At 40.3% G+C, this 13987-nt stretch overlaps 1 protein-coding gene across 6 annotated transcripts in view; it reads left to right on the top strand.

Moving 5' to 3' along the window:
* Positions 1–13987, top strand: part of SOX5 (SRY-box transcription factor 5) — a 537054-nt gene that overhangs the window by 283369 nt on the left and 239698 nt on the right. For all 6 annotated transcript variants that reach the window (XM_042470201.1, XM_042470204.1, XM_042470199.1 and 3 more), the window contains one exon: positions 7590–7676. In XM_042470201.1, coding sequence (XP_042326135.1) covers positions 7590–7676 — 87 coding nt within the window. The remainder of the gene's footprint in view (positions 1–7589; positions 7677–13987) is intronic.

Raw genomic sequence — 13987 nt, 5'->3', positions numbered from 1 at the left:
TCCGACCATATCTCTCCGCCTCTACTGCCATGATCCTGGTCCATGCCCTAGTGATCTCACAACTTGATTACTGTAATGTCCTCCTGGCTGGGCTTCCTTTTTCTCACCTCCGTCCTTTAATCTCTGCCCAGCATTCAGCTGCATGCATTATCACTTCCACCCACCGCTCTGACCACATCTCTCCTGTGTTGGCATCCCTTCACTGGCTCCCTCTCCCTTTCCGCATTCAGTATAAGCTCCTGCTGTCGACATTCAAAGCCCTCCATGGACTGGCCCCTCCTTACTTATCAGACCTTCTTTCTCCTCACCTTCCCATTCGGGCCCTCCGTTCTGGTAGTCAAGGGTTCCTGTCTCAGCCCAGGATTTCCTCTGCCCCATCCCGGATTCGCCCCTTTTCACTTGCTGCCCCTCACTCCTGGAACCTTCTTCCTCCACAAGCAAGAGCCATCACTTCTTTAACCAGCTTCAAAACGGAGTTGAAAACCATCCTATTCAGAGAAGCCTTCCCAGGCATCGCATAATTGTCGCTTACTATCTGATGTTCTGTTGTTGGCTGTTTATCGATCCATTTCCTGTATTGCTATGTACTGTATATGTATTATCCTACTTGTGAGTATGTATTTTCCCTGGATAATGATTAACCTTCCATTTTGAAGCCAAGCCCTCCCTTCAGTCCATCTGCCTTGGTCCAGGCCTCGAAGGTTGAGAGGAACTGCTGGACCTCTTACCCTTTCCCGTCACCACTCCCTTCTCCTTCTGTGTCATGTCTTTTTAGATTGTAAGCCTGAGGGCAGGGAACCGTCTAACTAAAAAGATTGCATGTACAGCGCTGTGTAAATTTACAGCGCTTCATAAATAAAGGTTAATAATAATAATAATAATAACCTGTTTTCAGATGCCACCTCATTTAACACACGCTGAATCCTGTGTTAATTAATTGCCTTCACATTGACTTTGACTTATGGTGACTCTATGAATAAGAGATCCTGTTCCCAACAGTCCTGCTGGTACTTGCAAATTAAAGGCTGTGGCTTTATTGCGTCCTTGTTAACCAAGCAGTATTGTCTTTTCCAGTGAATCATGTCATCTCATGATATGTCCAAAGTATACTAGCCTCTGTTTAGTCATCTTAGCTTCTAATGAACATTCAGGCCTGATTTGTTCTAGCACCCATTCATTTGTCTTTTTAAAGGTCCATTGCATCCTTAGAGTTCTCCTCCAAAACTACATTTCAAATGAGGTTTTTTTCTTTCTGTCTGCTTTTGTCTAGCTTTCACAACTATACATAGAAATCGGAAATAATATGGTATCGATAATACTCATTTTGATTGCAGCACTACACTAGTGTAAAAATAATTGTGCAAACAGTGTAAACAAATGCGTAAACAAGTGGACTTTCTTGGAGGTTACATAAATTTGGTTTAGTACAGCCAGTTGTCCTACAAGCACACACACACACACACAGCCCTCTCACTCATGTTGGACTCAGTGGGTGTAGAACTCATTGACTGTTGCAAGAGAAGTTGCACAACAATGGGGTCCAGCATAACTACAGTGGCTGCTCGGTATCCATGGATTCTTTAGCTATGGATTCAACCATCCACAGCTTGAAAATATTCAGAAAAATATATATATTCCAAAAAGTGAACTTTGATTTTGCCATTTTATATAAGGAACAAAGTTTTCCTATGCCATTCATTGTATTTAATGAGACTTGAGCATCCACGGATTTTGCTGGCTACAGAGGATCCTGGATCCAAACCCCTGTAAATACCAAGGCACTGTACACTGTTGTGTATCTCAGCGCTCTACATTGTTGTGTTTTTAAGTTACAGTAAAAATGTGTACAGGATGCCTTATTAGCCTTTGCTGCTTCTGCTTCATAAATAGGCAGATGATGGTGATGATGATGATGATGATGATTTTGCCAAGGATTCTGTACTTGGGTCACAGGCCGTTGCTTTATACCTGTCAAGCCAAACTGTAGCTGTAGTCTATTGATGTCTCAAACTGTGTGACTGTTGCTTTAACTGTGCAAGTTACACAGAAGTCTTCTGTTTCTTTACAAGCACACTAGGGTGAATATTTTGTCTAGCTGCTGGGGAAATCTTTGTCACTGACTTTGCTGACAATAGACTTAGAGGTAAAATGGTCTGCTTTTGGTGCCTGGAGGTTCTGTAGTCTATTGTTAGTTCACAATGGATTTCTATTGCTGCATTCCTGCTTTGCAAAGGTTTGTTAGCTTTTAATGACTGACAGTCTTCTACCGCAAATACCATGGTAGTCGGGGTTGTTTGCTTACTACTCAAGGATTTTTTTTTAAAAAAAGGAACAGCAGAAAGGAGAAAAAGAAATATACCAATGTTTATATGACCTATTCAGTGTTGTTGTTAGTATTTTTAACCCTTCATGAAGTATTCACATAGGGAAACAATTCAAATATGGAACATACTTGTTAGTGATGCCTGGAGAAATCTTCACCTTTATATTAATCAGACTCATTGATTATGAGTTGAGAGGAGTCCATCTCACAGGCCTAATCCACCCTCCAAAGAATCAGAATTTGGCCCACGAAACTTCTGTGGTCGCTCATTTTTGGTAGCAACATGAAGGGGAGAAGAGGTGGAATCTCAGTGGACTCAAAACAAAAGGATCAATTGTGTCAATGGGCATGGCCAGAAAAGGATATCATTTTTCTATGCTGTTCATCACCCTAAATTTAGATAATATCAGAAGCCCTTTTCCAATTTCACTCCATACTCAAATGCTAAAACAGTGGAATAAGGTATCACTCAACTTAGAGATTTCTCCACCAAGGTGATAAAAGCATGGAATGTTAACCTAAATGAGGGTTTAAAAAGCAAAAACAGTGGGCCATTTTGATGGTGGTTTGGTTCTGGACTTCCTTGCAGGTTCTAAAAAATACAGAGATGATCACAACCCATATTATTCAATGGCAGTAACATGAACTGTGAATGTTTCAGCATGTGCATGTTCACTTCGCCAGCATTGAATAATGTGGGGCATGGCAATCGGTGGGTTGTCAGATTTGCAGATCAAAAGCCCACCAAATTCTCCCATACCTAGAAAAGCTAAATAACACACAAATTATATGTGCTCTGTATTTATATTCTGTGTTAGCTTCTCTGCAGATATCATAGTTTTTGTATCTACTATACAGCTACAATTCATTTGTAGCCACAAATGTACAATACATCTGCCCTTGTTTATTAACTAATGGGGCAGTCCAGTGATTCATCCATCTGAGTGTGTTAATACTCTTAGGAGTGCTTTAGGTTGGACACTATGAAACTAACAAGGGGTTGGACTCTATGATAATGCAAACTCTATGATAATGTAAATCCCAACTCAGTGATACTTACTCCAGAGCAAAATCCCTTCCCAAAGACTGATCAAATTTGTGCTACCAAAAATGGTACAACTCCAAAACTGAGTTTCTCCTGTCTTCACCAGGATTCCCTGATACCTTTTGTCATGTAAATGCTTAATAAATATGTAATGTACTTACTTTTACTCCTACTTTTCCAACTGCATATTTTCAAACTTCACATTTTTCCAGTTCCATATTTTGTGTCCAACTGCACAACACTGCTGTAGAATTAAAGGCAACTTACATAATAACATAAGAAACTGATCTATATTGAGTCAGCCTGTTTGTCTAGGAACATTTTAAATGGGCAGTTTAAACCAGAAACTCATTCCTATCAGTGTTACATATATTCCCATAAGTTAAAATAGAGGAAAGGGTTTTGTTATTATGCAAAAGAGGTTTTCTTGTTGAGAACGTATCATCTGAACACTTTCTGGGTTGTAAATGGTGCTGTGTGCCTCCTAGTGATAGTCATATAACCAGGTTCAATCCCATGTATCTAAGGTTAAACATCAGGCAGCAGACCTTGAACTGATATTGAATATTCATTGCCAGGTACAGAAGATATATTCTGGACTAGATGAGCCCATGGTCTAACCTCTAGACCTTACAATAGGCAAAATAAGGCAGCTTCCTCAAACCACAAAAATTAGAAGTGGAACAAGTGATCCATCCTATTTCCTCTGGGTCCTACAAACTGGCATTACTTCCTGCTCCTAAGAAAGGGTGTGTTCCTCAGATGTGACAGAGGATTCTGTTTCTTCAGTGATGCCAAAGTGAGCTTCTAGTGACAAGCCAGTGGATTTTACATGTGGAATACCATGGGGAGGCCATCCTCTTGTCCCAGAATGTGTGTGTATGTGCCTTCAAGTCACCTGTTGACTTATGGTGACCCCATAAATTTCATAGGGTTTTCTTAGGCAAGGAATACCCAGAGGTATTTTTGTCCATTCCTTTTTCTGAAATATAGCCTACAGCATCTGGTATTCATTGGCTGTCTTCCATCCAAGTATTAATCAGGGATGACCCTGTTTAGCTTCCAAGATCAGATGAAATCTGGTGACTTTGGGGGTTTTAGGCCCCGTCCCAGATTTCCATGTCCCAGAATACCTTGGCCCAAAAAGAAGATAGCATTAGACTTAGCAGCTTGGAAATTCTCTCTGTTGAGATCAATGTGGCAATTGGGTACATGAATAAGCTTTAAGGACTCCAGGTTGCCCACATCTCTTTTCCATCAAGACTCATTTTGTCCTTGTTCTATAGAGATCTTAACTGCCATGGAGTAGGTTGAGAAAATAGTCACACATAAAACCTCCAGCAAAATTAGCCAGCAAAGAGAATGGAGGATCCTTGTAATGCCTTTTTATTTCCATGGAGGGAATTAACCAGTTGCTAATAAGTATACGGTCTCTAGGCCAGACGGTCCCTTTGAAAAGTTAACATGTACTCTCTTTCAGTTCCTGGTAGGGGGTAAAAAATGCGGGAGCAAATACACATAAGCACAAAAGTAGAGGAAGCAGTTATATGTCTTAGATGGAGATAGTAAGTGTGGCCATTGTTATTTAGATGGAACATACTGGAGCACTTATCTTTTAGTACACTCCATTTTCGAACTGAATGCAGCACTAATCGCAGGATTGAAAGCTATTGTAATTGTGCACCCTTCTAAATGCTGACAAGAATATGCAATTACATTGTTTGGAACCCAGTTTAACATCCCCTGAGTTGTATTAGCATTTGTATTTTACTTATGCATTAAAATTTTGTATAAAAAACAAGGTCAGAATACAAGAGTTATAAACACTGAGCCCATCCACACCCTACAAATATATATCCCTGAAAATCCTGGAGACATATATTAAAAGCAAGCAATATGTTTATGAAGTGAATAAATAATAGATTCTCATGTACTACTTGTGAGCATTTTAAGAACACAAGAAGTTGTCTTATACTCATTCACACTAAATGCTTGGTCCCTCTAGGCAAGTGGATCTCAACTTTTGGTCCAGCAGATGCTCTGAGATGGGGGGATGGAGGCAATGCTGTTGCTCATCCTTCTCCTCTAAGGCTGATCACCTCCAGGACTCTTTCCAGATTCTGTTACCATCTTTGGAGGTCTTGTGTTTTAACTGTTGGGCTTGTTTTTGTTTTTGATACCACCCCCTGACCCTTCTTCTTCTTATCCTCTCACTCTGGTCTGGAAACCATGCCCTATGAGGAATGACTTAGGGAGCTGGGGATGTTTAGCCTGGAGAAAAGAAGGTTAAGAGGTGATATGATCGCCCTGTTTAAATATTTGAAGGGATGTCATATTGAAGAGGGAGCAAGCTTGTTTTCTGCTGCTCCAGAGAACAGGACCCGGAACAATGGATGCAAGCTGCAGGAAAAGAGATTCCACCTGAACATTAGGAGGAACTTCCTGACAGTTAGGGCTGTTCGACAGTGGAATGCACTCCCTCGGAGGGTGATAGAGTCTCTTTCCTTGGAGGTCTTTAAACAGAGGCTGGATGGCCATCTGTCAGGGATGCTTTGATTTGGATTTCCTGCATGGCAGGGGGTTGGACTGGATGGCCCTAGTGGTCTCTTCCAACTCTAAGATTCTATGATTCTATGATTCTGGGCACTGTGTGTGTATGTGTGTATTGTGTGCTTTCCAACTTATGGCAACGCTAAGGCAAAGCTATCATGGCTTTTGAGGGGCAAGATTTGTTCAAAGGAGGTTTGCCATTGCCTTCGCCTAAGACAGAGATCATCTGACTTGCCCAAGGTCATCCAGTGAGTTTCATGGCTGAACAGGGTCTCCAGAGTTGTAGTCCAGTACTCAAACCACTATGCCGTGCTGGCTTGCAATACTGCACCTTTGTTCTAATCCACAGCTTCCTTTCCTTCACTTAGGCCACTCTCCTGCTCTTTCTTGAAGCAAGGGCTGACCAACTAAATATCTTTAGTATTTTAATGATACCACTGAGAAGGACAAAAACAGATACAATATAGTTGGGTCATGAGTCCCCTTTTGGACTACTGGACCCCAGAAATTTGTATCAACTTCCCCTCTACCTACCCAGTAGCTCTGCTAGTTGGTATGTGATGATGATATATACTCCTTCCACTGCAACAGATGCCATGCATTTATATATCAATTGCTGGAATGCTCAAACGAAAGTGTTGAGGTAGACATGATCATGTGAATGTTCCATAGGTATGTGGATGGCCATGGTGGCAACAAAATGATGGACTAGTTAGGCCTTTGATCTGATCTATCTGACAATTTCTTGTGTTCTTATCATAGATGGAATTAGATTAATGGAGCACAGATTTATGAATGGTTTATTAGCCATATTGGCTATAAGGCATTTGCTGATTCAAAAAGAATATGTACTTATTGATAGTTGTTGCTGGGGTGCTTCAGCCTTCAGATCCTACTTGAAGCCCTGTTCATGGGCTTCCTGGAGGGAGCTGATAAGCCACTCTGGGAAGAAGCTTCCAGAGGCATAGAGTGGTCCTTGATCTGATATAACAGGGCTCATCTGATATTCCTATACACCGTGCAAGGCTTCTTTAATTGTTTTCCCAGGATTTTACAATCTTTGCAAAGTGCTGGTTGCCCTGAACTCTCCCCATTATTGTTATTATTTGTTTGCAATGTGTGTGTTACTTCTGTGGGAGAGAGAAGGATCTTGCCACAGCGTGCTTACCACCACACTATGTTTAAACACATTGTAAAGTGGATGTAATTGTAAACACACTGAGGGATATAATTACATGTAGCAGATTTAGGCGCTAATTCTTTGCCTTTCTCTCTCTCTCCCCCACTCTGCATTTTATCAACATAATTATATTTTTTTAACACAGACTAACACCCTGAAATTGACAAGCATCCATTATAAGCAGAAACTTGTTCTCTAAATTGAAAAACAATACACGCCAGGTTTCTGTGTGCCCATTGTCATATGGAATGGCTTTGTTCCGTAAGAGGGAAAAGCTAATGATTTTGAAACAGCAGGTGACAAAACACATTCTTTTTTTTTCACGCTTTCCCCTCTTATCAGTTTGTTGATGAAGTCATTATGAACTGGGGTCCAGGATGGGGTAGCTCTTATTTTTAGCAGATAGACTTTTAATGAGTTCTATTGTGCCGTCAGTCATGTTGATTTCGCTTACACTTCTCTCTCTTTCTCCCCCTCCCCCCTTCATTCAGAAACCCCTAGTATTGAAAAGCTACTATCAAAAGATTGGAAAGACAAGCTTCTTGCCATGGGATCAGGGAACTTTGGAGAAATAAAAGGTAAGCCTAATTTTGCTTGATTGGTAGGGACGTTAAGAAAAACATAAATGGGAATATGTGCGATTTCAATTATCACAATTGAAGCCTGCAGTCTTTTGCTCCTTCTATTTTGCTCTTCTTCAGTGCAGAGAGGAAAGGTCTTCAGGGCCAGTTCTGTTGCAGGGGTATAGCTATAGGGGTGGGAATGAGGGCATTGCCCCCACTAAATAAGAATTATGGTCCGCAGTGAAATTTTCCCTCATTTCCCAAACGTCTTGCATTGCTGGAACTAGAAATCTCAATAACATAATTTAAGCTAGTCAAAAATGGAATGGACCATTAATGGATCATTGAAGGCAGATGGGGCTATCCTTTTTCGGGAAGGCCCGCCAGAAGAGATCGGTCTTGATGGCCTTCTTGAAGACATCTAAAGACATAATAAGACAGACGTCCTCTGGCAGGTCATTCCATAGTTTCGGAGCAGCAGAAAAGAATATCCTCTAGGAAGTTGCAGCTAATCTGGACTTCTGCAGTTGGAATCTACAGTAGAATCTACTTGTGTAGGAACTGATATGCTTAGTACCAGTTCACAATTCTGTGTGCTACAGTAGGATTGGGAGCAAAATAGAGATCATTTCTACCAAGCCTTCTTAAAAGCTACATAGTGTTCCTGTTCTATTACTTGTAGAGATCGTGGTGGTTATTTGTGAAGAACTTTCCTGACACTTGAAGAGCACTACCATTTCTTAGAAGTGTGTAGTGAGTTAAATTCCATGGTAATCTCAACTAGAGTAGACCCACTGAAATCAAGGAGATGCAACTGATAATGAACAAAACGATAACCTCACTCCTGTAACTGTAATTTTTAAGTTGCTTATATAGTATAGGGCACTTGCCTCATTAAACAGTGGAGCAGAAAAAAATAATATGGTAAAAGTCCATATGATTTTTCAAAAGCACCAGTGGGAGCCGTACCCTATACAAAGATGAGGGAGGGGGCCTTCTTTGCTGTGGTGCCCCAGTTGTGGAATGCCTTCCCCTTGAGGGCTGGATTGGGTCAATGTTGGCTTCCTTTCATTGTTGGAAAAGCAGGGAGGAGGGAGCAATTCAATCATGACTTCTGGGCTCTGCTTCTTCATGGGTAACTAGCTATTTAAAGTGAGAAGTGTGTGTGTGTGTGTGTGTGTGTTGGCTGCTGTCAAGTGGACTGTGTCTGTTGCTAGAGAAGGTAATCTGTTCACAGCCCCATGATCTCATTCTGTTGGATGGCAAATTTTTCTCTCCCTCCCCACATCTTCTTTGGCTCTTTCCCTTCCTTGCTGAACACTTGAAAGTGGCCACCACTGTGAGCTGATGACACAAAAAGAAATTTCTCAGTGCTTTCAGCCTTGCCTGGGGGATGTCAGGAAGGGAGAACCCAAGCCTCAAAGAAAACTCTACCACTTGGCATTGTTGTTGTTATTTTTATTATTATTTTTGTACCCTGCTTTTTTGCCAAAATCGGAATACAAAGTGGATTACAGCCTAAAAACACAGTACAATTAAAAATTTACAAAAATGACAGTTAAAAAGGAATTAAACTAATGCAATATTAAAACAGATAATTTGTTTAAAAAATAGAATGCAATTAAAAAAGATAAAGGCACTTAAGGGGGATAAAGGCACCCCGCAAATATATTTCATTGTATCCTGTCTTATTTATGTATTTATTTTTTGCATTACCTAAGCTCCTTGTTGACAAGCCCTGCATCTGAGATATTAAAGAGAAGGGAATGCCATGGAACTGGGTGGTTGTATGTGTTGCACGTGTGTTTTGGAGTCAAGTTTGGTCTTAACCTGTGAATGTTGAAAAAATAATAGGTCTCTTGAGGGTCAGCATCTAGAGTCAGCTTCATTGGACACCAATCGCAGTGGCATCCTGCCTCGGTTGCCATACCCTGGAGCCTCTCACCCTGTTTCTCTTCTTTCTTCTTTTGTGCCCTCTAAGCAAGTAAGCAGTGGCAGAAGCAAAGAGAAGGAAGAGTTGGACCCTGCTCATCTTGCTTTCTCCTTGTGAGTGGCTCTATGAATTGGGTGCAAAGATAGGGGAAAAGCTAATGGGTAGAAGTGGCAGCTGTGAGGAGCAAGTGTGCCCACTTCTGGAGATTACAAAATAAAAGCTAAAAACACTAATATAAATATAAATTCATTTCATGTGGTTTGTTTACAACTATATTATATATGTGTTATTTTATTATGTACTCAACCATATTTTTCTGATGAACTTACCTTTTGTAAAATGACTTGTTGGCTTACAAGATATTTATATAAGGCTGATCTAAAAAAAAATTCTTAAATTGTACTTTTCTAGCCACAAACCATTGACTGAATCTGCTTTTAACTTATTACTTTCATTGTCAATTGCGGTGAAAATAAGTGGGGGGAGGACCCATTCAACATTTGCACTGTGTCCACAAGCAACCCATTGCTTAATACATTTGCTGTCCTTTTCCCCTATGAAGAACAAATGCAGGAAATCTGGTCTATTGCTGCTCCTAGGAAAAATGAACTCTAGAAGGATTCATCCTATCTCCCTATTTGCAGTGAGGACAAATTGACAAGTAGTCATCTTTCTTAAAGGGGAACAGCAAATGTGGTGTTACTCTATGGGCTTCTTAGCCATGCTCAAAATTGAGGACATTTTGAAATTCTTCCTGGATAGAAGGATGAAATGTAGGACATATACTGGAAAAGAAGGAGGACTGGTTACCCTGAGTATAGTAGTTCTCTTTCTGAATGTGCATATAAATTAGCACATGCAAATGCTATGCAAATCTGTGTTCCCTTGTGATGTTTTGGGGGGGAGGGCAGTGCAGTTCTTCTCTTTTTGGCAATGCATACAATACATGACTGGCACAACAGTTGGAATTATTGTCTGTTATAGGTGGCAGGAAGAGAGGGAACAATGAAATACTTTATTTAGTACATAACTTAGGCCTATGTTTTCTTTTCTTCCTTTTTGAGGGAGGATAGCCAGGATGACTATTCAGAGCCTTAGCAAGTGGCAATCATGCTGCCACTGAAAGCAAAGAGCAAAAAAAAATGAGAGCTCAGGCCATGGTACAGCTGTATTTGTTGAAACAACACGGAATGTGTATGTGGTACTTGCATGCGCTCACACATGTATTGGAAAGAGGGCTTGCTTCATTCTTTCTCCATGAATATGAGGTTATTATGAAGGGTTTTCCAGCTCTTAAGTTTTAATTAATTCCTTGATATATTTGTCTTGGCAGGGACCACTTTGGAAAAACAGGCACCAGACACCTTGGGCCTTTCTATTGCTTTGCCCTGGAATGTGCCCAGTGCTAACGTTCAAATGTCTTTTGTAGGAGAGTGTGTATACATATCCCACTCCATTAAAAAAAGGAAAGAAAGAAAAAAGGAAAAGAAATCCATACTGGCTTCCATCCCTTCTCCCACCTGCCTCTTAATCTCCCTCTCAATAGTGAGAAGACTGAGGCAGAAAAAGAAAGAGAAGCAATGAAGATAGAAGAAGAGGCCTCCAATATTACTCTTGGATGCACAAATCTCTTCCTACTCCTTATCTAGTTATAATATAATCCTAACTGGCCAAGATGAGCAGATACAAGGCTACCTGCTGAATCCAACCTCTCCTGCCTGGTATCCACACTGCAGAAATAAAGCAGTTTGACACCATTTTATTTATCATGGCTCCATCCTGTGGAATCCTGGGATTTGTAGTTGAGATCAAGTATTCAGCCTGGTCTGTTAGAGAGCTTTGTTGTCTCACCAAACTACACATGCCAAGATTCTGTAGGATAGAGTCATGGGAGTTAAAGTGGCATCAAGCTGCTTTATTTCTACCGTGTGTATTCACCTCCAGCCTTGGAACTTACCTGTACCCTCCAACTGCCCTGATTTCACAGAGATAGTCTTGTTTAATCCCTTCTCATCCCACTCTTTCAAATGCTTTTTAAATGTCCCAGGTTCTCTCTGCCTTTCACCCTTCATCCCCAGTTTATTTAACTGCTAAAAACTGAGTTTAAAGTGCAAAAGTAGTTTGCAACCAGCTAACTCAACAGTGGAGGGAGGGGAGAAAAGGCAAGACTCAGTAGACTCAGGTAAAAGAAACTACTGCAGTCTGCCCTAGCTTGTGTGTTCTTTTCCATTAATAAATGTTGGTATCTTGACCATACCCTGATGTAGGTTCACTGCTTGTGTCACAGTTTTCATCTGTGAAATGTTGAAGGGTATTTATTGTTCTTGTGTGCCTTCAATTTGGAAATAGAAGAGTCTAAATATCTACTTCACTAAGTAACTACTTTACAAATATTCCACTGATCTTTCTTGAAATTTTCCGTATAAAACGTTGCACCCGAAAAACATCTTCAAATCTACTTTTGGAAGAGAATACGAATTACTCCCACTTACATTATTAAATGAGATTTACAAGGAACAACTGCAACTAATTTTCAGTGAAGTAAGCATAACCCTGGGGATTTTTTCCATACTGTGGCTGACTGTGGCAGAAGCTGGGGGGAAAATTCAGCAAATTAGTACTCATCAAAAACTGCAATGTGGCAATCTACCCAGAGATCTTGTCTATTGAATTTGAAAATACAAGAGAAAACTTTATGACTTTGGGAAGATAATTCATGTTTTTGCAATGGAAAAGGCTAGAAAAACAGAGCTGTAATATTAATTGGATTAATGTTTGCAGACACATTGGTCCATTATGATAAAAAAAGAGTCAAGGATAATCTCTTTATTAATGACCTAAAAGTTACCAAATATTTAGCAAACTTTTAGGATTCTGAGGGTATTATTCTGTATTGATAGATACAACCAACCACTTTTTTCATTGAAAATATTCACCATTTTTTTCCAAAATGCAAATCTTGTTTTTTGCCATTTTATATTAGTGCATTTTACTATGACATTATATATAATGGGACTTGAGCATCCACAGATTTTGGTATCCACGTAAGTCTTGGAACCAAACTCCAGCAGTATTTGTTTAATACCCTATTAAACAAAAATAGCAAAAATAAGTGTTTCTCAAAAATGTAAAAAATGGAGCAGTAATTTCAGAATTCAAACAAATATTTTTTCATGATTCATGAATTGTTTCAGATGAAGGATTGTAATACTGGGGTGGGATGGGGGCCTGTTTTATTGGCTTATGAGTGTGGGAGTGCCTTCAGTTAACCTGTCAGTGTATGGCATAGAGTTTTCTTAGCCAAACACTTCTCAGAGATGGTATTCTTTGGTGGATCTCACATGAAAGATCTGCTTAGCTTCCAAGGTTACATAGAATCTGGTAGATAAATGGTCATATAGCTTGATGCTTTATCAAGTGTAACTTTGTACCAGCATTGTGGCTGCATCTTGAAGCTGGTGAATATTTAAATCTGACATAGCTGGACTCCTCCCTCATTCCATCCTATTTCCTTACTTTTTTGGCACTTCTTGTGACTGGTTTTTAAGCAGTTCTGCCAACAAATTGCTCTGCCAGCAGATTACTCTCTTGTGTCTTGGAGGTGGTAGATATTTGAAGATCAGCTGTCAGAAGAATGCTCTGCCAGGAGAAGAACCTTGTGCCTAATCCTAATCCCCTACATCCAACTCATCTCTGAATTAGGTTTATAGTGCTTGAAGGGAGTCCGCACAATGGCACCCTCCACTGAGTATTATAGTAAAAATAACCCCATGTCATGCCATAGTTCCATCTATGGGAATCTTGGGATTTGCAGTTTGCCAGAGAGTACTATACTAGTGTAGTCCCCTGAAAGAGACCAGAAAATTCTAAAGTCCTCATCAGTTTACAAATCCCAAGATTCCACAGGATAGATGCATGGAAATTAAAGTGATATCAAATTCCTATAGCTGTGTAATGTAGACATACCCTATCCTCTTTCATTATAATGTGGAAGAAAAGATCTGTGAATTGCATATACTCCTGGGGAAGAACCCCCCCTCATGTTCTTCCCAGTAGACGTTAAATTATATGTAGACAAGGAGTCACTCTCTTTTCTTCAGTGCCTTAATGCTATTTCAGCTGAAACAGTAAGATGGGGATGCCCCCATAGTAGCAGGAGTGCCTTTTCACCATTGCCATTTGTGTGGGTGGAAACATCTGTTATCTCTTGCTCACCCCGACCATTACAAGTTGCACAGAATGCCAAGAGAGGGGGAGAGTATCTTCTTTATATCCCTGCCAGTCCAAGACGATGGACTCAGCAACATGTGGAGCCAGCCAAACTAACCCATATTAGAGAAAAACAGATTTCTGGATTTACTGAGGAATGTTGTGATGGGGCTGACCAAGCACA

Source organism: Sceloporus undulatus, chromosome 5 (assembly GCF_019175285.1).
Source record: "Sceloporus undulatus isolate JIND9_A2432 ecotype Alabama chromosome 5, SceUnd_v1.1, whole genome shotgun sequence".
Lineage (NCBI taxonomy): Eukaryota > Metazoa > Chordata > Lepidosauria > Squamata > Phrynosomatidae > Sceloporus > Sceloporus undulatus.
Note: the sequence above shows the minus strand (reverse complement) of the source record. Positions and strands in the feature narration are given on the sequence as shown.